The sequence below is a fragment of the Electrona antarctica genome (genome assembly GCF_951216825.1).
Source record: "Electrona antarctica genome assembly, chromosome: 13".
In the NCBI taxonomy this organism is placed as follows: Eukaryota; Metazoa; Chordata; class Actinopteri; order Myctophiformes; family Myctophidae; genus Electrona; species Electrona antarctica.
In genome coordinates this window covers 44,974,893-45,000,084 of record NC_136794.1, presented here as the reverse complement: position 1 = coordinate 45,000,084, position 25,192 = coordinate 44,974,893, and the positions used below count along the sequence as shown (strand labels likewise).

Here is a 25,192-nt window from a genome sequence, read left to right as displayed (position 1 = left end):
TACTGTACTGTACTGTACTGTACTGTACTGTACAGCAGCCCTCCGTACCACCTGTTTTGAATTTCCACATATAATGCAGGATGCAGCAGGACGTCGTTGCTTTACTGAAAGCGAGCGCTTCCAAACTAAAAAAATCACACCCGTGTGAACTGAGTGGTGTAAGCTCTTATATAGCCTGTCTGACGTAATTAAATCATGTCTGACGTAATGAAATCACACCCGGGTGAACAGGGTTTTTTTTCTGTGCAGAAAAAATGAGCATGGTTGCTATGTTCACCCTGTTCACCCGGGTGTGATTTCAATGTACTGTAATAACAGGGTGAACATAGCAACCATGCTCATTTTTTCTGCACAACAAAGCCAGTTGTAGGAGTGGTTTACACCACTCAATAACAAAGCCAGTTGTAGGAGTGGTTTACACCACTCAATAACAAAGCCAGTTGTAGGAGTGGTTTACACCACTCAAAAATAAAAAATAATCACCTGTAAGGAATTAACTTGACACAAAGTAGCTCATAGCATGTCTACAGTGGATTTTTATTAAACAATATACTTTGCAGATAGAAAGAGAGTAATTCAAGCTCTGCTGTGTAGAGCCTGTCTGTCTGATGTGTAGAGTCTGTCTGGTTGGGGTTGCTATGGTGATCAATTGACCATATTAGGGACATCAACAGGCATCAACTTCCTTGATTGGCCAGCCCAACCCAGCAGCTTTGTGGATTGGTCAAACCTTGTGTGACGTTTGTGCCACTGAACCAATATAAGTGTTAGAGCACACAATAGGACACCATTCTGTTACACAACGAGACTGGAAGAAGCTAATTTAAACCCTGGAGGATCTGTTGTGAGAAATGTTCTGCTGGACGCTGCATCTGAACAGAGGGCCTCATAACGCTGGTCAAGTTGCTGTTGCCGTGGGAGACAAAGTCTACTCATTTGGAGCGTCCAGGAAGGACAGAGATGATCAGATTGATGTTCACGTCTTCAACACAGTGCCTTTACGCTGGAGGAAGTTGACGCCAGTGACAACATTTAGAGCAGAATGTATCCTTGAGGTTCCGTCCAATCGCCACCTCCACACAGCTGTTCTGATGGAAGATATCTATATCTGGGGAGGTTATACATATGACACAAGGAAGTACTGCAACATTCTTTATGGATTTGATGTGGACACCCACGGATGGTTCCGGCCCAAGGTTTCTGGAACCGTTCCAGCGGCGAGGGGGAACCACTCAGCCTGTGTGTTGAGGAATGTCATGTTTATCCATGGAGGACACACCCAGCTGACTGGATGGACTAATGACATGTACAAGTTGGACACCAGCACAATGTTCTGGACTTCAATTAACACCAGAGGAACTGCACCTCCTGCTTCATCAGGTTACTCTGTCACCATCATTGGAACAAAGATGTTTGTATTTGGGAAGAACATCAGAGTGTTTGACACAGAGACCGACCTCTGGCTGAGCACACCTTCTGCACAGCTTGTTCCAGAAAGACGCTACGATCATTCAGCCTTTACCTACAATGGAGAGCTGTACATATTTGGTGGCATAAACAGCCTTGCCTTCAATGATCTGTGGAAATTCAGTCCAGAGACCTTCTCCTGGAAGAAGGTTGAGCCCAAAGGGAAAGGCCCGTCTAAGATGTACATGATGCGCTGTTGCATGGTGGGTGATCGTATCATCCTCTTTGGAGGACCAAACACACCTGATGACCTGTACATGCTTGACTTAAGTCCTAGTCTCAAGACATTATGCAAGCTAGCAGTTATTCAGCAAGATCTGGACCAATCAGAACTCACACACGACATCAGGTGGGAACTGGAATCCATGACTAACAACAACAGCAACAAACTAGAAAAAGTGCCCTTCTGGGCACAGGTCTCCACCAGGGCAGGTCAGGTTGTGGCCTCCTGGTGGCGCTATAATAGGCCAATGTGAAAAGGGTGCCATTTCTTCATACGCCTTTGATGGCAATTGGAGGATTTGAGGCATTTTGTTCCAAAAATGTGTTTTGCAAAAATCAACCTGTTGGTGGTGCTATAACAGGCCAATGTGAAAAGGGTGGGATATATTCCTCAGCCTAGTAAGAAAATGTGTGAAAGATTTCACGTAAATTGCATGCTGCGTTCATGATTTGAGGCTTTTCTTCAAAACGGGGCAATCTTGCAAACTGTGAAAGCCAATTATAGCCAATTAGGATGGAATATGAAATATCGGACAGATCCGACTTGAGCACATGACCATAGAGATACTGTGTAACGATTTGTGAGATTTTTGGACAGAATCTGGAGGAGTAATGTAAAAAAATGTGTTTTACAAAAGTCGGCCTCCTGGTGGCGCTATAAAAGGCAGATGCGGTCAAAGGTTTGTCCTTAGCCTCTAGGGAGTGTGCATGCAACGTTTCACGCAGATCGGTGCAGTTTTAGGTAAAAAATGTGAAAAGCTGCCTCATGGTGGCGCTATAACAGGCCGTTCTGGAAAATGTGGGGCAGAGGTTCATCGTTGGCATCCAGGGAGTGTGTGTGCAAAGTTTGGCATCGACCGGGTTAACGGTGCCGGAGATTAGCTGGTAACAGACGGACGGAAGGACGGACGGACACACACACACACACGGACACACGGACGGAGTGCAAAACATACTCTCTCCCCATGCCTTCGGCCTGGTGGAGACAATAAAAACAAAACTATGACGGGGTCCAATGAGGGCGTGGCCTTATGTGTATCTCACACTTCATGTGACCAATCTGTGATGTCACCACACTATGATGTATCTTTTTGTACAGCTGCAATGTTGGTGAGGTTGACGTCGTTTAATACAATAAAATAGGGCTTTTCTGTTTGGACATACTATGGCTAGTTGCCACCCTGCCATTAACTTAATGGCAAGATTGTCTCTGTGTGCATATGGTCTATAGCCATGTAGACATCCCTGTGTTCAGATGGTCAGTGTGTAGGAGATACATCGTAATTAATGCTGGTTATGCAACATACGCGTTGGAGATCGAGATGTGACGTTCGTGAACGAATCGGATCATTTGAACGGCTCTTTGAAAGGAACGATGGGATCCGGTTCACAGTAGGGAGCCGTTCCTTTTTAGAGGAGATGGGGGGCAGGGGGGTTTCAATCAGGGCTGGTCATGAGCAATCTGGCGCCCTAAGCAGGATACACTGGGGAGGCACTGGGGGGGACACTGGGGAGGCACTGTGGAGGCACTGGGGGGACACTGGGCACTGGGGAGACACTGGGGAGGCACTGGGGAGTCACTAGGGAGGCCCTGGGGAGGTACTGGGGAGGCACTGGGGAGGCACTGGGGGGACACTGGGCAGACAGAGTTTTTTTTTTTTTTGCGCCCCCCCCCCACCCATCGGGAACGTCGTTCAAAAGAGCCAGTCTTTTGAACGACTCTTTGAAAGGAACGGATCCCAGAGATCTGGCTCCCTTCAAAGAGCCATAAATACCATCTCTAGTTGGAGATGTTTGTCTGCCCGTGCCCTTTTTATGCCCATATGGAGGGGTCCCTGGGGGTCCCTGGGGGTCCCTGGGGCTATGAAACATATGGAGGGGTCCCTGGGGGTCCCTGGGGCTATGAAACATATGGAGGGGTCCCTGGGGCTATGAAACATATGGAGGGGTCCCTGGGGCTATGAAACAAAAGAAAGAGCTTCAACAGAACTCTGATGTAAGAACTTTTCACAACCACAAGTACAAAAAGGAAGAAACTTTGGTAAGCCTGTGAGATTGGTCTAAATTTAGTCAAGGACTCATTAGGCAATGCGAGATGGATTATTTCTTGAAGTTGGAAAAACAATAATCTGATGTTGTATGACAAAGTGGTGGTAGCCTACAATTGAAATGACAGAATGGCTGTGTGCGCTGGGCACTTTACATTATTTATTCATTAATGTACATTCATATTCACTGCAAGGCTGCTGTCTGTCTGCATGCACACATGACTTGTTGTCCAGTGACTGCAGGTCTACTGAAAGCTTTTTTTGTCTGCAGAGAAGGTCCGTATAATCAAGGCGCTTTTTTTAGGTCATAATTTAATTAAAATATATACATAATTAAATAATATCTTACAATATGTATTTTTGAAAATTCTCCATGGGTTTTCAGGGGCTCCTCTGCTCATCAGGGGCTTGTTTAATTAGAAGCTGTTGAAACACGGCCCCTGACGATAACATAATTAACCAACCAATATATCCAACTTGCATCCAGTCGGATACAACCTCCCCATTGGGATAATAAAGTTCTGCTATACATTAAATTGCTATCGTCACCCGCTATGCCATGCTATGTTTGGTTGTTTCTTTGCACTTGGAGCTGTCCGGGCGCACATTGGGGCATTCATTCAAGATCCCATGAGCCGATGTGAAAGACTCACACGTCATAAGTCATGATGCCATGTTGTTCATGACCAAGATTTGTCATGAAAATGTGGTCGCACTTCCTTCCTGGACTACAAGTCACATCTCCATGCAGCCTCCACTATGGTCTATTGTAGGAATTGAGCAATCCAGTGAAACCCTATAAAACACGCAAACTTCCTTAGTTTTTCTGGCCATATATGTGTACATTTCAAATTGTGCTACTGTAATCCAGGGGTTCTCAACGTTTTTGGCCGGGGACCCCCGGAAATGCTTTGGCAACGTCTCGGGACCCCCGCCCCCTCCCGACCCCCAATATAAATTGACTGCTACAATAACCTTAAACCATTTTGGGCGGGAACCCCTTTTGGTGTTTTAAGCATTGTTATAATTTAGCTATTTAAAAATAGCAGATCTACAAGCTCATAGCGCGCCACCGAGTGGCGCGCTACGAGCTTGTAGGTCTGCTATTTTTGAAAAATCGTGAAAAATAAAATAATTTTTTTTTTTTTTTTTTTTTTAATAATTTGGGGACCCCCTAAAATAATTTGGCGACCCCCCGAGGGGTCGCGACCCACGGGTTGAGAACCCCTGCTGTAATCTACTACAAACACTATTAACATTGAGTGACTGCAGTTTCAGCGGTGAAATGTCCCTTTAACAGTTAACAATGGCACAACAATGTGGGCCGGGTAAAAAAAAGTCCACCCCACCTTGGTATAGCCACAGAAACGTCTCTGCTTTGGCATGTGATGTGACATGACATGACAGACAAGACAGTGCACTTTCCATTTAACTTTTATTCCTCATGCAAAGATGCCAATGCCAGGCCCTGTATCTCAAATGGGCAAATACATATTTGATTAAGGAATATAGTATGTCTTTTGTATTCTTTCATTAGACATGGAGGGAAATTAAGATTCTCAGATAGTTTTTTTTTAACGCTGCTTTTTTAACGCTGTCTCGTTAAGGTTTTCAAAACGTATCAATTAATTAATGTATCAATAATTCTCATCCCTAGCACCCCCTATCTCTCTTACACAACATTCAGAGCCAGAGGTTTTCCGCACTCCCTATTCTCAACAAAAATATGTGATGCAAATGTTCATTCATCATTCATCATATTATCAGCATTTAGAGTGAGAGTGTTGAGAGTGTCAATTATTGTTTATACACGTTCTAATACTGTATATGAACAGGAGATTATGTACAGTGTCGGTAATGCAATATAATAGATCACATTGATTGGGAGGGAATTGTTAATGGATGATGTTGGGAAGTTGGGTTGAACTTGGGCACCAAATTATTGTTATTATATAAGATAGATAGATTGTCATTGATTGATTGATGTTATAGCATAACGATGAAGACTGTTCGATGGGGCGAGTTGGAAAACTGGCGAGTTCTCCGGTATCCGTGTGTTGTGTATGTGTTGTCAAAGAGCGAGGGACCACCAGGAGGAGGTGCTGTTGTCCTGACAACCAGTAAGAGAGCGTCGATCACAGTCTCAGTCAGTCTGAAGGGGGACAATGGAGCTGGAGAGAGAGAGATACTTGTGGAGTGCATCTATAAGGAGGGACTTGCTGGTCATTGCTCCGTCTGCCAGACCCCCCCCCCCCTCCCCGCCCCCCCTCTCTCTCTCTCTCTCTCTCTCTCTCTCTCTCTCTCCCTCTCTCCATCGCTGTATAGCTTCGCAGTGCTGCACTGCTCTGAATGCAGAGAGCAGTGTAGTGTAGCCCAGGCAGCTGTGGAGACAGATCACAACAATATACTTCACATGCACGTTCTATCCAAAGTAGCCTAGTATAGCCCATCTTTCTGCAGTCATTCTTAACCAGAAAGCTGTTCTACATGCAGCCGCTGCTGTTGCGTTGGAACACAATTACTTCACTTCACCCATCAAGGACTTTTTGGGACACATAAACAGCGTTTTGAGAAGTCCGGAGTGAATTAACCCAACTATTTTATTTTTTATTTCCCGCGCCCTCGCTCTTGGATCTATTAAGCGCGCTTCTTCTTCGCTCCTTATATATGTTTAAAATGCGGGTCGGACAGAGATCGCCGTGTTGGAGGCAACTGCAGGCTTCTTTTTTCCGACTCCTGTGTCTTATACCCACAGGGTTCCCCGTCCGGAGCGTGGACATGCAGCGAGCCACGGACAACATCACCATCCGCCAGGGAGACACGGCCGTCATCAGGTAGGACTGACTCTGACTGCCTCCCCCATCATGGGTACCAACTTTAGGCTGTAGCCTATAGGTCTCTCTCTTCCTCAGCATCCACCCTGCTTTACACGCACGCACGCACGTACGCACACACTCACTGCATGTCGGCTACTGCAGCCTATACATGCTTCCACAATAACGGAAATAAAAGTAGGCAAACACAGTGATTTTTTACTTATTTATTTATTTACGTAGCCTGTGTGTGTGTGTGTGTGTGTGGGGGGGGGGGGGGGCAGTGAAGTATATAGTGGCAATTTAAGTCCATTCTGCCTTAAAAACTGAAATTTGACCATTACTGAATCAAAAGTAATATATAAACTATATAGGCTACAAAATCCAAATCATATAGCATACTAGAGCGGGCCCTGGCCTACTTGGAACGATGCAAGTTGGAAATGCATGCCCCACCCATGCAGTTATTGTGTCTATTAGTCCCCTGCAGGAATCGCGGAGAAAAAGTCTTGATTCCGCAGAGAACATTCCTAATTCACCAGAGAACAATCCTTGATTCCGCGGCTTAGTTAATATTCCGCGGACATTAACTTATTTAAAGGTATATTCAGTGATTTCACTTAATTCAAATATCACTTATTTTTTCTTATTTTTTGGATAATCCTCCCTACTATAAAGTGTGCTGACCATATAAGGAGTTCCTCCCTGTCCCCAGTGAGCCCCTGGGGTCAAAAAACCCTAGTTTCGTTTTGGGCTTTGGGTGGCAAAGCAGGATGGATGAGAGGGGCCTTCCTCCAATCATGATCGAGTGGGGGCGGGCCTTGGTGCACGTGCTGTTGGTCTGTTGTACTTCCCCCACTGTAGAGTGTGCATGTGCACATCTTGTTACCGGGTGGACCAGGGTTTTTTCCAATCACTGAATGCTCCTTTAACCTAAAATTACGAGTTATCGAGCTAATTTCTTTAATAATAAGTACAATCTTTCATGAAATAGATACAATTAATTGTAATTATGGATGAGTCATAATAATCAAATATTCCAATAATCATTTTTGGGGATTGATTATTATTATTCATGTTTTAATTATTTGTTTTGTTTGCAAAGGTTGTCATTCAAACCCTGCCCACAGTAACTATACAGTTTAGACTAGAGGATATACTTAATGTGGGTGTAATATTTATTCTTTTCTGCTTTAGCATCGTCAATTTGTCATTGTCAGGAGTCAGGACATGGATTCAGTTTAAGTAGGAACCGTTTACACAGACTCCGTTTCAGAAGGAACAATTTAGAGGGCGGACTGTCGTTTCGGTCCGCGCCTTAAATATGTCCCCTCTGAGTCAGGACCTGTTTTTCCTCCCGGAATATTCCCCAGTAGAAAATCCCGGGAGTAAAAACGGGAGCGTCCGACTATATTCCACGGACATTCTATCTATTCCACGGATGGTCGAGAATTCGAAAATCAGCGGTAAATTAGGCGATCGCGGAATCGCAGATTTCTGTGGGGACAGGGGTCTATGTATGTCCCTAATTTGGGCCCTGTCCAGAGCCTGGGCAGGGGCTTTCGTGCTGTTCGTGGACAACGGTGTATCCCACCGACTAAAGCCCGGGCAATGCACTCCCTGTGGTGGGGTGGAACGCGTGTGGCAAATTTGAAGTCGGTGGGGCGAACGGTCAGTGGCGTGCACAGATAGACACTAGGGGGTGCTAGAGCACCCCCTGCCCTTTTGGCAATGTGCCCTTTAAAAAAAAAAAAAAACGTTTTCTTTTCTTTTTCTTTTAAAAAAATAGCAGACCTACAAGCTCGTAGCGCGCCACTCGGTGGCGCGCTATGAGCTTGTAGATCTGCTATTTTTCAATAGCTAAAGCATAACATAATGCTAACACCAAAAGGGGTTCCCGCCCAAAATGGATTAAGGCAACCGGCCGGTTCCACGCGCTGCACAAGGTGCCCTTTTTTAACTTGAGCACCTGCCCCTCTAAATGTCTGTGCACGCCACTGCGAACGGTTCTCGAGTTATGTGGATTTCAGACGTACGTACTTGGTGCATTATAGATACTAGAACTGGCCTACTTGGAACGATGCAAGTTGGAAATGCAGACATCATTTGGTTTTGTACATGAGGGATTTTTATGAATGTATAATAGCAGTGTTGTTTTTGGCAGCAAATTTAGATTTTAGTTTTAGTCATAGTCTCTTGAATTGTTTTAATTTAGTTTTAGTCACATGTTAGTCACCTGGAATGTTTTAGCGTAGATCTGCTATTTTCAGCATGCAACCGCAAGTGTAAAATGACTTATACTGGATCTCTTGTCCACTATAGTCCCCTCCTAACATTTTAGTCTAGTTTTTATTTGTTGACGAAATTGTCAGTATATTTAGTCATCAAAAGGTAGTCGACGAACATTTTTTGTCTTAGTTTTAGTCGACGGAAACAATACTGATGTATAGGCCTGTGTAGGAATCTGGCTTCTCTCTGGGGGAATGTGCTGCAGTGACAGAAAGAAAGCGGCCTGGATGAATGTCCAATGCAAGTTGTGACTCTGATAAGCATTCATTGGTTGATAAGGATGTGCGACTGATGTGTCTCAGGAATGAAAGTTCAATTACTTGCTATCACAGTTTCTTTATCCAAAAAGGAAAGTAGGGAAATTAAACGTGTCTCACAGTATCCGGAGATGCAATCTGAATGGATTTGTGAACTAAAAAGAGCATATTTAAACAGAGCGGAGAGGCTGGAATGGAGCAGAGAGAATAACACTCCAATTTAGTTGCCCAAAGAAAGCTCGAGCCTTATTAGCTCTGGTCCATAGCCTTCTACTGCTTCTACGATTCTGCCCTGCAGTATAAGGCTATGGGACTTTCAGTTTTAAATCTCAAATCGAAATCACACACCCACAGGAACGCACCCAGGGTGCCGATTCCGAACAGAGTTACCGTGTGGGGGTCCCTCTACTGTACCGTACTGTACTGTCACTGTACTATACTGGCACACCCAAAATCATCATATATACCAGGGGTGGGCAACTGGCGGCCCGGGGGCCACATGCGGCCCCCACCTTCACTTAATGCGGCCCTCATGTTAATATCAGAATACTGATATAGTATTGATTTCAGCTGTTACAATTCCAAACCCGCTTTAATTACTTCATGACTAGTATTAAATGACTATAGTACTTAATGACTAGTATTAAAATGTTATTGTCTTTTTGTGTCCATTGTAGTTATGTTAACAGTTCATAAAGTTAACTTAACTATAACTAAATGCATTTGAAATTCAATAAAAAGGTTACTTTTCAGGATTCCAATTCAAAAATAGCAAAAAATTATTCAGGTTTTCAATTCAAATATAGCAAAAATAGTAACATTCACTGTGGCCCCTCTGGAGTGAGTGTGGAAATATATTGGCCCTCTCCATCGTCAAAGTTGCCCACCCCTGATATATACAGTTAATATGTGCGTGTGTTAGGTTGCGCACAGGTGAAGAAAAACAACCATGCTGTTTTCGTGCTCAGACGCACCCAGCCAGCCACCCAGGCAGGCAGGCACCCACACACATAGTCACTTAAGGAAGTGGTTGCACCTCTTAAAAAGGTTGAAAACCACTGCGCTACATTTACAACTGTAGCATATTTCATTCAAACACAGCATGTGAATATAGCCTATACTTCAAGCCCATCTGAGAACCCATCGGCAAAAAAAAAGTGTTTCCTTTGAATTAGCCTCTGGGGGCACCGCCCACGCCAGCATATCTGATATCGGCCCCTTCACTCCCCTTCAGCCCTCCTCTTCTGGTGATGCGTCTTTGTTTTCATTCCTACTAAAAACAAACAAAAGCTGCCGGCATGTTCAGCCCGCGGAGCTCTGAATCTGTCTTGAGAGATTAACTACACACACACACACACACGCGTGCGTGCGTACACTCATGCACTCACGCACGCACACACGCACGCACACACACACATACACACACACAGACACACAGACACACACAGAGAGAGAGAGAGTAATACATTCACTTAATGGATTCCTTGTGGTGAACAGGTGCTTCCATTCAATTACAGGCATACAATTAGTCAATTGAGACTCAGTGAGTGGTGAACTTTGCCAGAGATCACAGCTATTCCTTTCACTATCTATCCAATTGGCTTTGTGTGGGCTGTGTTCCATCTATCCATCCCCTGAAGACATTCCCTCTAAGCCAGCAGTTCGCAAACCTTTCTGTTTCTGATGGCTGATGCGTTTTTTTTTCCCTCTTTTCTTTTTTTCTCCAAAAAACGGCAGCAGTGTGCACAGACCTTAAGCGCCCACACTGATGATCATAGTGACTACATAATACCCACTTGTTTAAATTCACCTTCCTTCAGAACTTTACTTCAGTCTTATTGCCTGTGTTGTTGTTTCAATAAACAGAAACTCTCAATCCATAAGGAATATTTCTACTACTACTAATGATGATGATGATGATAATCATACATACATACATACATACGTACGTACGTACGTACGTACGTACATACATACATACATACATACGTACGTACGTACGTACGTACGTACGTACGTACGTACGTACGTACATACATACATACATACATACATACATACATACATACATACATACATACGTACGTACGTACGTACGTACGTACGTACGTACGTACGTACGTACGTACAAACATACATACATACATACATACATACATACATACATACATACATACTGTGGCGACTGGTACACACACCCAGGAGACAGAAGGACGTTTGCCTATTCCAAGGCTTTTAATCACAGAATTCAGTTAACAGAATAGTACTTTCAGATTCACTTGCATGGCATGTCACAGTAGTGAGTTACAACACAGATAGTTCAGTTCCTTTGTTCGCCCACTTGATGGTGCTGGCGGGTCGCCACTGGACCTCGTCTCGGGACTGCGATCAAAGGTGCGTCTATGACTTCACACAGGTTGGCATGACATTTACTCTCTCGGCAAGGAATGTGAATGGTTGAGTACAACTTAGGCCAGACACGCTCTCCGCAGAGCTGCCGGTTGCAAACGGGAACGCAGGTACGTGATCAAACAGTCTGTGCAGCCCTCGGCCTCTATATATAAGCACGGGAAGTATAGGGGATACTCAACATTGGATGAGTGCGTCACTCCGCTTCCTCTGCTGTGTACTAAGGGGTTTACTCCGGTTCCATCCCGTGCCTGTTTAGGTATGTGCTGTACTAAGGGATTTACTCCGTTTCCATCCTTATGGGCTCCTCTTTCCTCGTCCTCTTCACCAGTCAGTAATGTGACTGTCCGTCAGATAGGCGCTCACTGAGTGCGCCGTAGAAGCCTATAGTCGGACACAGGATAGGACACAATAAGTATATATCTATTCACGTTTACACATAGAATGGGTAGTGAATCGTGGTGCTCGACTTACCGCCCAACTCGCCCGATAGCGTGCTGCTTCACCCCTGGAGACTGGATCTGTACTAAGGCAGAGAGAGCTGCCTTTTGTACTGTCCCGCCCTTCTGACAGAACGCAGGTGACGCGCATTCCAGCTGATCAAGAATGTGACGCGGGACATACCTGCCCTCTAAGACCCGCCCTAGAGGTTGGTGCGCTCTTCTCTCTCTCTGCCTCTGCTGGCCTCTAGGGGTGCGCTTACCTGTTGGGCGGTGTTCTGCCATCGAGACACCACATATCCCCCCCCTTAAGCGCTTGCCTGGTGCGGGTCCCCCCCCCCCCGTCCTCCTCGTACCGTCTAGACAGGGCGTCGGCGTGGGGGATGCTCCTCCCTGGCTTGTGTTCCACCTTGAACTTGTAAGCTTGTAGTTCAAGGAACCAGCGCGTTACGCGAGCGTTAGTGTCTTTGTTGGTGGACATCCATCTGAGGGGGGCGTGGTCGGTGAAGAGTGTGAAGGTCCTTCCCCAGAGATAGTATTTTAAGTGGTGCACTGCCCACTTCACAGCTAGACACTCTTTCTCTACGGTTGCGTAATTTTTCTCGTGGGGTAGGAGTTTACGGCTTATGAACGTGATCGGGTGCTCCTCGCCGTTAAAGTCTTGCGCAAGGACCGCCCCGAGCCCTGTCCCCGACGCGTCAGTGTGCAGGAGGAAGGGTTTTGTGAAGTCTGGCGCTTTTAAGACCGGCTCCGCACACAGAGCGGCTTTAAGCTGTTGGAACGCCTCCTCCGTCTCGGGCGTCCACTTCACAGTGTTAGGTAGATTTTTCCGTGTCAGCTCATGGAGTGGCCCTGCAATCGTAGAAAAGTTGTCAATAAACTTTTGGTAGTATGCCATCAAGCCAAGAAACGACTTCACCTGTTTCTTGTTGGTGGGGCGGGGCCAGTCACGTATCCTCTCCACTTTCTTGTGCTGTGGCTTAATATAGCCGCGACCGATGGTGTGGCCGAGATAGTCAGTCTCGGTCAGTCCAACCTGGCATTTTTTTGCATTCGCGGTGAGCGCCGCTTTGCGCAGGGCACCTAGGACTGCCTCTAGATGCTCGAGGTGTTGGCCCCAGGTCTCGCTGTGGATGATGATGTCATCCAAGTAGGCGGCGCTATACTCACGGTGGGGTCTCAGTACCCTGTCCATGAGCCGCTGAAAGGTGGCCGGGGCTCCGTGGACACCAAAGGGGAGCACGGTGTATTGAAATAATCCGTCCGGCGTGGAGAAAGCGGTTTTCGCTTTGGCGCGGTCGGTGAGGCTCACTTGCCAATATCCTTTGGTCAGATCCAGCGTTGAGACGAACCGGGCCGGCCCCAGCCGTTCCACCAACTCGTCGGACCGCGGCATGGGATATGTGTCGAAAAGGGAGACGTCATTCAGCTTCCTAAAGTCATTGCAGAACCGGAGCGAGCCGTCCGGTTTGGGCACGATGACGATAGGGCTAGACCACGGGCTATGGGATTCTTCGATCACTCCGAGCGTCAGCATTTTCTTGACCTCGTCTCTAATCGCCAGCCGGCGGGCCTCTGGTATGCGATACGGCCGCTGTCGAATCACCTTCCCCGGCTCGGTGATGATGTCGTGGCGGATCACATTCGTGCGGCCGGGGATCTCTGAGAAACGATCTCTATAGCGAGCCAGGAGCTCCTTCACATCCTGGATCTGGTTGGGGGACAAATCCCCCCCGATCGGTACCTCCTCCACATTCTGAGGGGAGACAATAGTTAGTAGAGCAGAGGGGGGGGGGGGGCTTCGGGCTGGTGCCACCGCTTTAAAAGATTCACATGGTAAATAACCTCATTCTTGCGGCGTCCGGGTCGGCACACCTTGTAGTTGACCGGGCCAATCTTTTCCACAATTTCATATGGCCCCTGCCACTTGGCCAGGAATTTACATTCAACGGTGGGGATCAGAACCAGCACTTTGTCACCCACCTGGAATTCTCTTGGCGTGGCTCGTCGATTATAAACCCGGCTCTGCTCTTGTTGTGCCTTTTCCATGTGCTCACGGACGAGCGGCCATATCCTCCTGGCGCGCGCTTGCATCTGTTCCACATGATCTATTACGCTCCGATGTGGAGAAGGCTCGCTCTCCCAGGCCTCTCGAGCCAGGTCCAACAGGCCGCGCGGCTGCCGTCCATAGAGCAGCTCGAAGGGGGAGAAACCTGTAGATGCCTGGGGGACTTCACGGATAGCGAACATCACATAGGGGATCAAGCGGTCCCAATCCTTGCCATCAATATCAGGCAACTTTTTTAGCATCTTCTTGAGCGTCTGATTAAACCGCTCGACGAGCCCGTCAGTCTCAGGATGATACACGGAGGTTTTAATCCTTTTTATATTTAGCCACTTATACAGGAGCGTGATCACTTGCGCCATAAAACAAGTGCCCTGATCCGAAATCGCCGCATCGGGGATTCCCACCCGGCTGACTAGCATGAGGAGCTCATGCGCCACTGCTTTGGCTGTTGCAGCGCGCAGGGGAATTGCCTCGGGGTATCGGGTGGCGTAATCTACAATTACGAGAATATATCTGTGTCCCCGATTAGTTTTGGGCAAGGGCCCCACCACATCCATGGCGATGCGTGAGAATGGAATGTCAATAATCGGCAGGGGGATGAGTGGGTTGCGTTGGAACGGGCGGGGCGCCACTAGCTGGCACTCTGGGCAGCTTCTACAAAAATCCTCTATCGCTTTTTTTGCTCCCGGCCAATAGAACCGTGCCATCACTCGCTCGTATGTTTTCTGGACCCCCAAGTGGGCTCCCAACTGGTGGGTGTGTGCCAGGAATAGGACGCGGCTCACATACTGCTTCGGCACAAGCAGCTGTTCTACAATCTCTCCGCCTCGACTTTTTGTTCCCCGGTATAACATTCCTCGTTTTACACAAAAGTAAGGATAGTGTAGCTCACTCACCCCATCCTCGAGCTGGCCATCGATAGCTGTCACTTGTCCGCGGGCGCCGCGGAGGTTCGAGTCCTCCCACTGTAGGGTGGCAAACTCGCCACGGGTCGCCGCGTCTCGAGGCTCGGCGTCCGGGAACTCGGCGAAGGGGTCCGGGCTCTCAGAGACCGGGGGTCCGCGCGTCGGCACATCTGGCTCCTCTGCGAGGCTGTCAGGCGGGCTTGAGCCAGAGGAGGGGGAAGGCGCTCGATCGTCCTCTCTGGCCGAGCCGCCGCTGGGGATCTCTCTGCCGCGGCCGCGGAATGCTGGGTAGGCGGGCCGTGCTGCGGTGGTTTGGCGGCGGCGGCGGCGGGGTCTGTGTGAGCGGCGGGGGCGCGCCGCTTGTTGGCCGGGTTTCCAGTAGCGCTCGAAGAGAGCGCAGTCATAGCCGAGTAGGAGAGGCACCGGTAGGTCGGGGACGACGCCGGCGGCCACCATCGTGTCGCCGCGGGGCGTCTGTACCCGCACGTTGGCCGTGGGGTAGTGGCGTACGTCTCCATGGACACAGGTGACCGGGATGGTGACAGAGGAGAGCGCTCCCGCCAGGTCGGCGCGCACGAGCGTGACCGCGCTGCCTGAGTCCAGTATGGCCTGGGCGTCTGTGCCGTCGATTTTCACCGGTATAGAGAATTGTTGTCCTGGTTCGCTCTGGGTGTGCAGAGCTGTACGGGGGGCCTCTGACGTCACGCTCGCCATGGAAGCATCCCGGTCTCTCTCTGGGCAGGCCCAAGCGATATGGTCTATTTTTCCGCACACATAGCATTTGCGGGGTTTCTCTCCGCCTCGGGAGGAGCGCTCCGAGCCCCCGTCTCGGCGCTCGGTCTGCTGCTGCTGGCCTCGGTTCGAGCGCCGGTCACGGCTGGGACGTTCTTCGGTGGCCGGTTTGCTGGAGGTCTCCCCGCGGGGAGTCTTCATCAGGTCGCAGGTGACCTGCCAGTTGTCGATCAGATCAATCAGTCTATCAACGGAGCCGGGGCTCACTTGTGAGGCGTACCTCCGTGCTTCGGCCGGCAGCGCCCGGATACACTTGTCAATGACCACTCTCTCCACGGGTGGCACGTCCCCTTCTCCGAGTAGCCAGCTGCCCGTGAGACGCATCAGCGAGGCGACCTGGCTCCGGGCGGGCTGGCTGGCGGCGAAGGACCAGTTGTGGAATTTTTGGGCACGCGCCGGCAGGCTGTTGCCCTGGCTGGCGAGTATGGCGGCTTTTAATCTCTGGTAGTCACGGGATTCGGCGATGGAGAGGTCGCTGCACACTTGTTGGGGCTCGCCGGTCAGGTATCCGGATAGTATGGTCCCCCAGTCCATGACCGGCCACCTCTCTCGGGCTGCGATCCGCTCAAACAGCTCGAGATAGGCCACGATATTGTCGTGGGGCGTCAGTTTGGAGAGGACATCCCCCGGCGGCCGAGACGCTGCATGGTCCCCTCTTAGGCTCCGTGCCATCTCTTGCACCGCTGCCTGTAGCTCGGCCTGATTCTGTATCAGCGCGGCGATGGCGTTATTCTGCTCCATCATGCTTGGGTTTTATTTAGCGTGGACCAGTCAATGCCCGGATTCTCCACCAATTGTGGCGACTGGTACACACACCCAGGAGACAGAAGGACGTTTGCCTATTCCAAGGCTTTTAATCACAGAATTCAGTTAACAGAATAGTACTTTCAGATTCACTTGCATGGCATGTCACAGTAGTGAGTTACAACACAGATAGTTCAGTTCCTTTGTTCGCCCACTTGATGGTGCTGGCGGGTCGCCACTGGACCTCGTCTCGGGACTGCGATCAAAGGTGCGTCTATGACTTCACACAGGTTGGCATGACATTTACTCTCTCGGCAAGGAATGTGAATGGTTGAGTACAACTTAGGCCAGACACGCTCTCCGCAGAGCTGCCGGTTGCAAACGGGAACGCAGGTACGTGATCAAACAGTCTGTGCAGCCCTCGGCCTCTATATATAAGCACGGGAAGTATAGGGGATACTCAACATTGGATGAGTGCGTCACTCCGCTTCCTCTGCTGTGTACTAAGGGGTTTACTCTGGTTCCATCCCGTGCCTGTTTAGGTATGTGCTGTACTAAGGGATTTACTCCGTTTCCATCCTTATGGGCTCCTCTTTCCTCGTCCTCTTCACCAGTCAGTAATGTGACTGTCCGTCAGATAGGCGCTCACTGAGTGCGCCGTAGAAGCCTATAGTCGGACACAGGATAGGACACAATAAGTATAATATCTATTCACGTTTACACATAGAATGGGTAGTGAATCGTGGTGCTCGACTTACCGCCCAACTCGCCCGATAGCGTGCTGCTTCACCCCTGGAGACTGGATCTGTACTAAGGCAGAGAGAGCTGCCTTTTGTACTGTCCCGCCCTTCTGACAGAACGCAGGTGACGCGCATTCCAGCTGATCAAGAATGTGACGCGGGACATACCTGCCCTCTAAGACCCGCCCTAGAGGTTGGTGCGCTCTTCTCTCTCTCTGCCTCTGCTGGCCTCCAGGGGTGCGCTTACCTGTTGGGCGGTGTTCTGCCATCGAGACACCACAATGGTGATAATGTGGTTATATTCATGTAGAAAACAGAAGAAGATTATTATAGCAAAAGCTAGCAAAATTAATTAAGAATTAAGGTCCCTGCACACTGAGCGCGTTTTTTGGATTTGCAGCAGCGTTTCTCCATCGGGTGCAACCACCTTTAAACTATAAACTGCGTTTTGGGATTCAAAATGCACCCTATTTTAATCTCTGTAAAAATACAATATTTGGATCAGAGATGCAGGAGGGGGGAGAGAGAGAAAGAGAGATGGGGGGGGGGGGGGAGACGAGTGAGAGAGACGGGATGTCGGACTAATGCGTAATCCCCGACCCCCCTATTGTTGATAAACACGCAGGTTTTCTCTGTACTTCCGATTAAAAATGTCAGCTCGACCATGCGTTCAATAGTTAGGTGCCGTTCAAACTAGCATTCTCCAACACTCCCCTGGTGTCCCTAAAGGCCCTGCAACACTCCCCTGGTGTTCCTAAAGGCCCTCCAACACTCCCCTGGTGTTCCTAAAGGCCCTGCAACACTCCCCTGGTGTCCCTAAAGGCGCTGCAACACTCCCCTGGTGTTCCTAAAGGCGCTGCAACACTCCCCTGGTGTTCCTAAAGGCGCTGCAACACTCCCCTGGTGTTCCTAAAGGCCCTGCAACACTCCCCTGGTGTTCCTAAAGGCGCTGCAACACTCCCCTGGTGTTCCTAAAGGCGCTGCAACACTCCCCTGGTGTTCCTAAAGGCGCTGCAACACTCCCCTGGTGTTCCTAAAGGCCCTGCAACACTCCCCTGGTGTTCCTAAAGGAGCTGCAACACTCCCCTGGTGTTGTCTACTTCGTAGCTTCAAGCAAACTGAGCATTTCACTCACAATTTGGTTTATGTCCTCCGAAATTCACTCCGATATCCCCCACACCCCCCCAAAAAATAAACCATTACTCCAGTCAGAATCACCCTGGCTAGTAGACCTAATGTCCTGTCAGAATCACTCTGGCTAGTAGACCTAATGTCCTGTCAGAATCACCCTGGCTAGTAGACCTAATGTCCTGTCAGAATCACCCTGGCTAGTAGACCTAATGGCCTGTCAGAATCACCCTGGCTAGTAGACCTAATGTCCTGTCAGAATCACCCTGGCTAGTAGACCTAATGTCCTGTCAGAATCACCCTGGCTAGTAGACCTAATGTCCTGTCAGAATCACCCTGGCTAGTAGACCTAATGTCCTGTCAGAATCACCCTGGCTAGTAGACCTAATGTCCTGTCAGAATCACCCTGGCTAGTAGACCTAATGTCCTGTCAGAATCACCCTGGCTAGTAGACCTAATGTCCTGTCAGAATCACCCTGAACGACCCATGGGCCGACAGGCCGACCCATGGGCCAACCGGCCGACCCATGGGCTGACCGGCGGACCCATGGGCTGACCGGCGGACCCATGGGCTGACCGGCGGACCCATGGGCTGACCGGCTGACCCATGAGCCACCGACCAACCCATGGGCTGACCGGCTGACCCATGGGCTGACCGGCGGACCCATGAGCCGACCGGCTGACCCATGAGCCACTGGCCGACTCATGAGCCACCGACCAACCCATGGGCTGACCCATGGGCTGACCGGCCGACCCATGGGCCGACCGGCAAATTCACCTCGCCCTCCCTCGCCTTGTAGCTCATGTTGCTGTGTGTTTTTATGATCTTCAGAGTATAGGATTTATGGTAAGTCTCCCATTGGCTTAGAGGCAGCCTAGCAACAAGGCAGCCAATCACCTTTTTGAGACATTTTTACCTCATGCTGGTTCCACAAATGCATTGAGAAAATCCACAAATGCAGTGGCAACAATTGACACACAGAGTTGATGATTTACAAATTATATTTTTTGATAAATGCACCTGCAAGTATATATATATATATTTTTTTTTTACAAATTGTCATATATTTGTAAAAATCATAGCACATGTATTTAAATGCCAACTTACAAGTTGTGGAATATTTACAATACATTTGTGAAAATTATCATAAAAAAGCGTGACGTTTGTCTCAAAATGATTCAACAGGAAAAAGGAATGCCAAATGCAGATTTACAATTCACACGCACAATTGAGGATTTACAAATGGTATTTTAGGATAAACGCACACACAAATCTATATTTTTTTTGTAAAAATACGAAATACATTTGTAAATCATGGAAAAACATTTGCAAACCATAGAAAAACATTTGCAAATCTTGTAAACACATTTGTAAATCTTGGAAACACATTTGTAAATCATGGAATATTTGTGAATACTTTTTTTTACACGCTGATGATCATTCATATTTACTGACATCTTATACTTGATTATACTATAATTGATTTAGTTAGTTAACCTTTAAATAAATATATTTGTATATACTTTTAACTGTGCTTGTGTCTCCCTTTTGTTGCAATCATGAGTCAGATTGTAACATGGGGGCTCGTGTCTAAGTTGGTAGGACAAAATGGATTCCTAGAATGTTTGAAAATTGGTTGTTAGCACTTTGGTTTGGTCATCTTTCAGTCCAGGAATTTGGGCCTTGCAGGGGTAGTGTTCTCCAGTGGTGAGTACCAGTACTACCTGTTAAGTGCTAAAATAATGGGAGTTACAGATGCAGTTTAGACATATTCAGTGTGTAACTGGTTTGGTTATTGGTTGATATTCTAATTTTGAGAAAATGAGTTTTTCTAGTTTCATGAAGAGGGAGGGGTGATATTGATACGTGCTTGTCTCCCTGGTGGTGCAAGGAAGTGTGGAGCTTTTCCCTGATAGGTTAGAGAAATGGGGCCTCGATAGGGGGACTCATTTGTTTATTATTTTTGCTAAACTGTTTGTTATTTTTGTGTGTCTTCCGTGCGGCCCTGGGGGCACATCCATGGCTTTGAGAGGGTTGCCATTTCATGGTTGCCCAATCTACCCATCGGGCTCAAGTGCATAAATACCTCCCGCCAGTAGGACACATGAAGACTAGGCTGAGTTATCTAGGTGGGGGAAAGCTCTGTCTCTGTCTTTGAGTCTTTATCCTTGTATCCACCAGGGAGGGAGCATTTTGCAATGGTTGCTACAGTACTTGTATGGGGAGGAAGATTTGCTTATGGTGAATTAAGAACCTGAACTTCCCTTTGTTTTATCTTGTTTTGTTTGTTGCATTGGCTCAAGTAGTTTGGACAGGTAAATTGAGTTGTTCTGAAATTATTGTTGGTGTGGAGGACATGTAGGGCTCTCAGGAGTTGAGGGTTTGTGAGGGAGTATCATAGAACATGTCAAATGGTCAAAGACTTAATACATGGTAGGCTACCGAGGTGCAGTTCATTGGGCTCACATTTGGATTTCAGTGTCGTCTGAAGTCATTTGGGATTGGGTGCTTATGGTGTGGTGTTTGTCTCCTGGGCCTTGAGAGCAAGGAGGACACCTGTAATGCCTGAGGTCTGGTCTAGTGTCATAGTTGACGTTTTGGTGATGTCCATGTTCTGATTGTGTGGTCATTGTTTTGGTTTCTCTGAACTTGGCACGGGATTTGGCCTGTGAAAGCTTGGAGACTGGTTGGCTACGGTACAGTACCTGTTTGGTTTCTCTGTAGGATGGCATGGGATTTGGCCTGTGCACTCTCAGACAATTTGGCAGCTCTCTCACATTGTCCTTAGATTGTCCTTTCACAATACATGTCAGAACTAAAGTACCTGTTAAATATCTCTGGTGTTCTTCCCATACTAGCTGGGTCAATCCTGTTCTCTTAAAGTGCTTCTCGACTCGGTCTGAGTTGCTGAGGTTGTGGTTGAGCTGGATGGGGAGTCGGTAGTAACTTCTTAATTGAGCTAATGGTACATTTTGGTTTGTTTGATCTTGTTGGTTTTCAGTGACCCTAGGGTCCCTGTTTTATGGGGGGGGGGGTGTGACGACCCTCTCCTACCCTGCCTAATTGGCAGGGTGGAGTTGGATCGTCAGTGTGATTGGACCACACCTGAGTCTGGTGTGTCCCACGCCTATATAAGTGTCAATCTGCCTTCACTCCTGAGTCTTTTCTCCTCTCTACTGGTTTGGTTGTGTTCCTTGGTTTACACCTTACAACATTCCCACTGCACATACACTTGCATGCATGCACTGCTTCACGCTGATGATCATTCATATTTACTGACATCTTATACTTGATTATACTATAATTGATTTAGTTAGTTAACCTTTAAATAAATATATTTGTATAAACTTAACTGTGCCTGTGTCTCCCTTTTGTTGCAATCATGAGTCAAAGACCTGTAAGCTTCTTCTTAAGTTCAGAACGGTTGGGCGATGCACCGTGAGCTTGTCGATCGTCTGTTTTCGGCACACGAGTCGACACCGTTGTACCAAAAAGTAAATCTGGCAGAACGTGCACACATCAATGCCTACCAGGCTGCCAAGTCTCAACAATATCATCACTGGTTGGCTTGTTATTGTGTTTTCAGAACGTCGTTGTTTAATGGTTGTGAGTGACTCACTCATCTCACGCTGATAGTAAGCAGCGCGCCATGTGGGTTGTGAAAGTGGCACCTCCAGGGTCCTCCGTATGGAAGAACAACTACTAAAACAGCTACCTCTAATATTCTCATTGTTAAAATAAAAGGCTAGTATTTACATGACTTGTAACTTAAACAAAAACATAGTTTTCAACTGGGAAAGGAAACGTCTCAAGCCTGCAAGTAGAAAGTAAAAAAATCACACCCATGTGAAATGAGGGGCGCTCTTATTGTAAATGGCCAAACATCATAAATGGCCATATACTGCTTTTTATATAGAAATCAAATTGATATTATGCATAATTAAGTTCAGCCTTTTGGCCCGGCCCTAATAATTGCCCACCCTTTAAATAAATACTTTATGAGACGTCTATGAGGAAATGTTCTTTGTGAGACATGATCTAAATGTAGGAAACTGAATACAGCCACCCCAGTTGTACTGATATCGTACTAACATACTCAACCATACAGATTGTACAAAAATAGATTTTATTTACATTTAGTTACATACTTACTTAGTTACATACTACAATTTCTTTTAAATTTGATTGTAGTTTTCTAATTTAATTAACTATGAGTCTATGATAATCTTGACATGTTCTTACCGTCATAGTTCCATTTTCGTACGTGTCCTTTGGGTCAAAGGTGATGACAGTTCCATAAAAGTTGTTCTGTTGGGTTCGTCCACGCTGAGCTCCACAGAGCAGCAGCAGCACCACCGTCCAACTCCAACACACACTGAGCTCCACAGAGCAGCAACACCACCACCGTCCAACTCCAACACACACTCATGGTTTACGGAGAGAAAAAACTTTGAACTAATAAACAAGTGGAGCCGAGTTTTTACTACCAGCGCTGCGGACTCTATTTCTTCCTCTTGTACTGAGAGAATGAAACGACATGTACTCTGCACTGCCAGGTTTTATACACACACACACACACACACACACACACACACACACACACACACACACACACACACACACACACACACACACACACACACACACACACACACACACACACACACACACTGCCTGCCTGCCTGCAGTGTGATCTGGTCTAGGCCTGGTTTAGACAGTGTGATCTGGTCTAGGCCTGGTTTAGACAGTGTGATCTGGTCTAGGTGTGGTTTAGACAGTGTGATCTGGTCTAGGTGTGGTTTAGACAGTGTGATCTGGTCTAGGTGTGGTTTAGACAGTGTGATCTGGTCTAGGTGTGGTTTAGACAGTGTGATCTGGTCTAGGTGTGGTTTAGACAGTGTGATCTGGTCTAGGTGTGGTTTAGACAGTGTGATCTGGTCTAGGCCTGGTTTAGACAGTGTGATCTGGTCTAGGTGTGGTTTAGACAGTGTGATCTGGTCTAGGCCTGGTTTAGACAGTGTGATCTGGTCTAGGTGTGGTTTAGACAGTGTGATCTGGTCTAGGTGTGGTTTAGACAGTGTGATCTGGTCTAGGTGTGGTTTAGACAGTGTGATCTGGTCTAGGTGTGGTTTAGACAGTGTGATCTGGTCTAGGTGTGGTTTAGACAGTGTGATCTGGTCTAGGCCTGGTTTAGACAGTGTGATCTGGTCTAGGTGTGGTTTAGACAGTGTGATCTGGTCTAGGTGTGGTTTAGACAGTGTGATCTGGTCTAGGCCTGGTTTAGACAGTGTGATCTGGTCTAGGCCTGGTTTAGACAGTGTGATCTGGTCTAGGTGTGGTTTAGACAGTGTGATCTGGTCTAGGTGTGGTTTAGACAGTGTGATCTGGTCTAGGCCTGGTTTAGACAGTGTGATCTGGTCTAGGCCTGGTTTAGACAGTGTGATCTGGTCTAGGTGTGGTTTAGACAGTGTGATCTGGTCTAGGTGTGGTTTAGACAGTGTGATCTGGTCTAGGCCTGGTTTAGACAGTGTGATCTGGTCTAGGCCTGGTTTAGACAGTGTGATCTGGTCTAGGTGTGGTTTAGACAGTGTGATCTGGTCTAGGTGTGGTTTAGACAGTGTGATCTGGTCTAGGCCTGGTTTAGACAGTGTGATCTGGTCTAGGTGTGGTTTAGACAGTGTGATCTGGTCTAGGTGTGGTTTAGACAGTGTGATCTGGTCTAGGCCTGGTTTAGACAGTGTGATCTGGTCTAGGCCTGGTTTAGACAGTGTGATCTGGTCTAGGTGTGGTTTAGACAGTGTGATCTGGTCTAGGTGTGGTTTAGACAGTGTGATCTGGTCTAGGTGTGGTTTAGACAGTGTGATCTGGTCTAGGTGTGGTTTAGACAGTGTGATCTGGTCTAGGTGTGGTTTAGACAGTGTGATCTGGTCTAGGTGTGGTTTAGACAGTGTGATCTGGTCTAGGTGTGGTTTAGACAGTGTGATCTGGTCTAGGTGTGGTTTAGACAGTGTGATCTGGTCTAGGTGTGGTTTAGACAGTGTGATCTGGTCTAGGTGTGGTTTAGACAGTGTGATCTGGTCTAGGTGTGGTTTAGACAGTGTGATCTGGTCTAGGTGTGGTTTAGACAGTGTGATCTGGTCTAGGTGTGGTTTAGACAGTGTGATCTGGTCTAGGTGTGGTTTAGACAGTGTGATCTGGTCTAGGTGTGGTTTAGACAGTGTGATCTGGTCTAGGTGTGGTTTAGACAGTGTGATCTGGTCTAGGTGTGGTTTAGACAGTGTGATCTGGTCTAGGTGTGGTTTAGACAGTGTGATCTGGTCTAGGTGTGGTTTAGACAGTGTGATCTGGTCTAGGTGTGGTTTAGACAGTGTGATCTGGTCTAGGTGTGGTTTAGACAGTGTGATCTGGTCTAGGCGTGGTTTAGACGGGACGATTAAAAACTAAAACTAAAAATGTTACGGTTGGGGGTTCTGTCTTTGTTTTGCTCCCCCTGGTTGTTTTGCTCCCCCTGGTTGTTTTGCTCCCCTGGTTGTTTTGCTCCCCTGGTTGTTTTGCTCCCCCTGGTTGTTTTGCTCCCCCTGGTTGTTTTGCTCCCCTGGTTGTTTTGCTCCCCCTGGTTGTTTTGCTCCCCTGGTTGTTTTGCTCCCCCTGGTTGTTTTGCTCCCCCTGGTTGTTTTGCTCCCCCTGGTTGTTTTGCTCCCCCTGGTTGTTTTGCTCCCCCTGGTTGTTTTGCTCCCCTGGTTGTTTTGCTCCCCTGGTTGTTTTGCTCCCCTGGTTGTTTTGCTCCCCCTGGTGGTTTTGCTCCCCCTGGTTGTTTTGCTCCCCCTGGTTGTTTTGCTCCCCTGGTTGTTTTGCTCCCCCTGGTTGTT

At 47.7% G+C, this 25,192-nt stretch overlaps 1 protein-coding gene across 2 annotated transcripts in view; it reads left to right on the top strand.

The window, feature by feature from the left end:
- The window catches only part of LOC306935841 (limbic system-associated membrane protein-like), a 669,232-nt gene that overhangs the window by 388,790 nt on the left and 255,250 nt on the right, over window positions 1-25,192 (top strand). The window contains exon 2 of one of the 2 annotated variants that reach the window (XM_079519104.1): window positions 6,493-6,571. In XM_079519104.1, the coding sequence (XP_079375230.1) occupies window positions 6,493-6,571 (79 nt within the window). Of the gene's footprint in view, window positions 1-6,300; window positions 6,572-25,192 lie in introns of those variants that run through there. The other variant, XM_079519103.1, reaches the window with a different exon arrangement.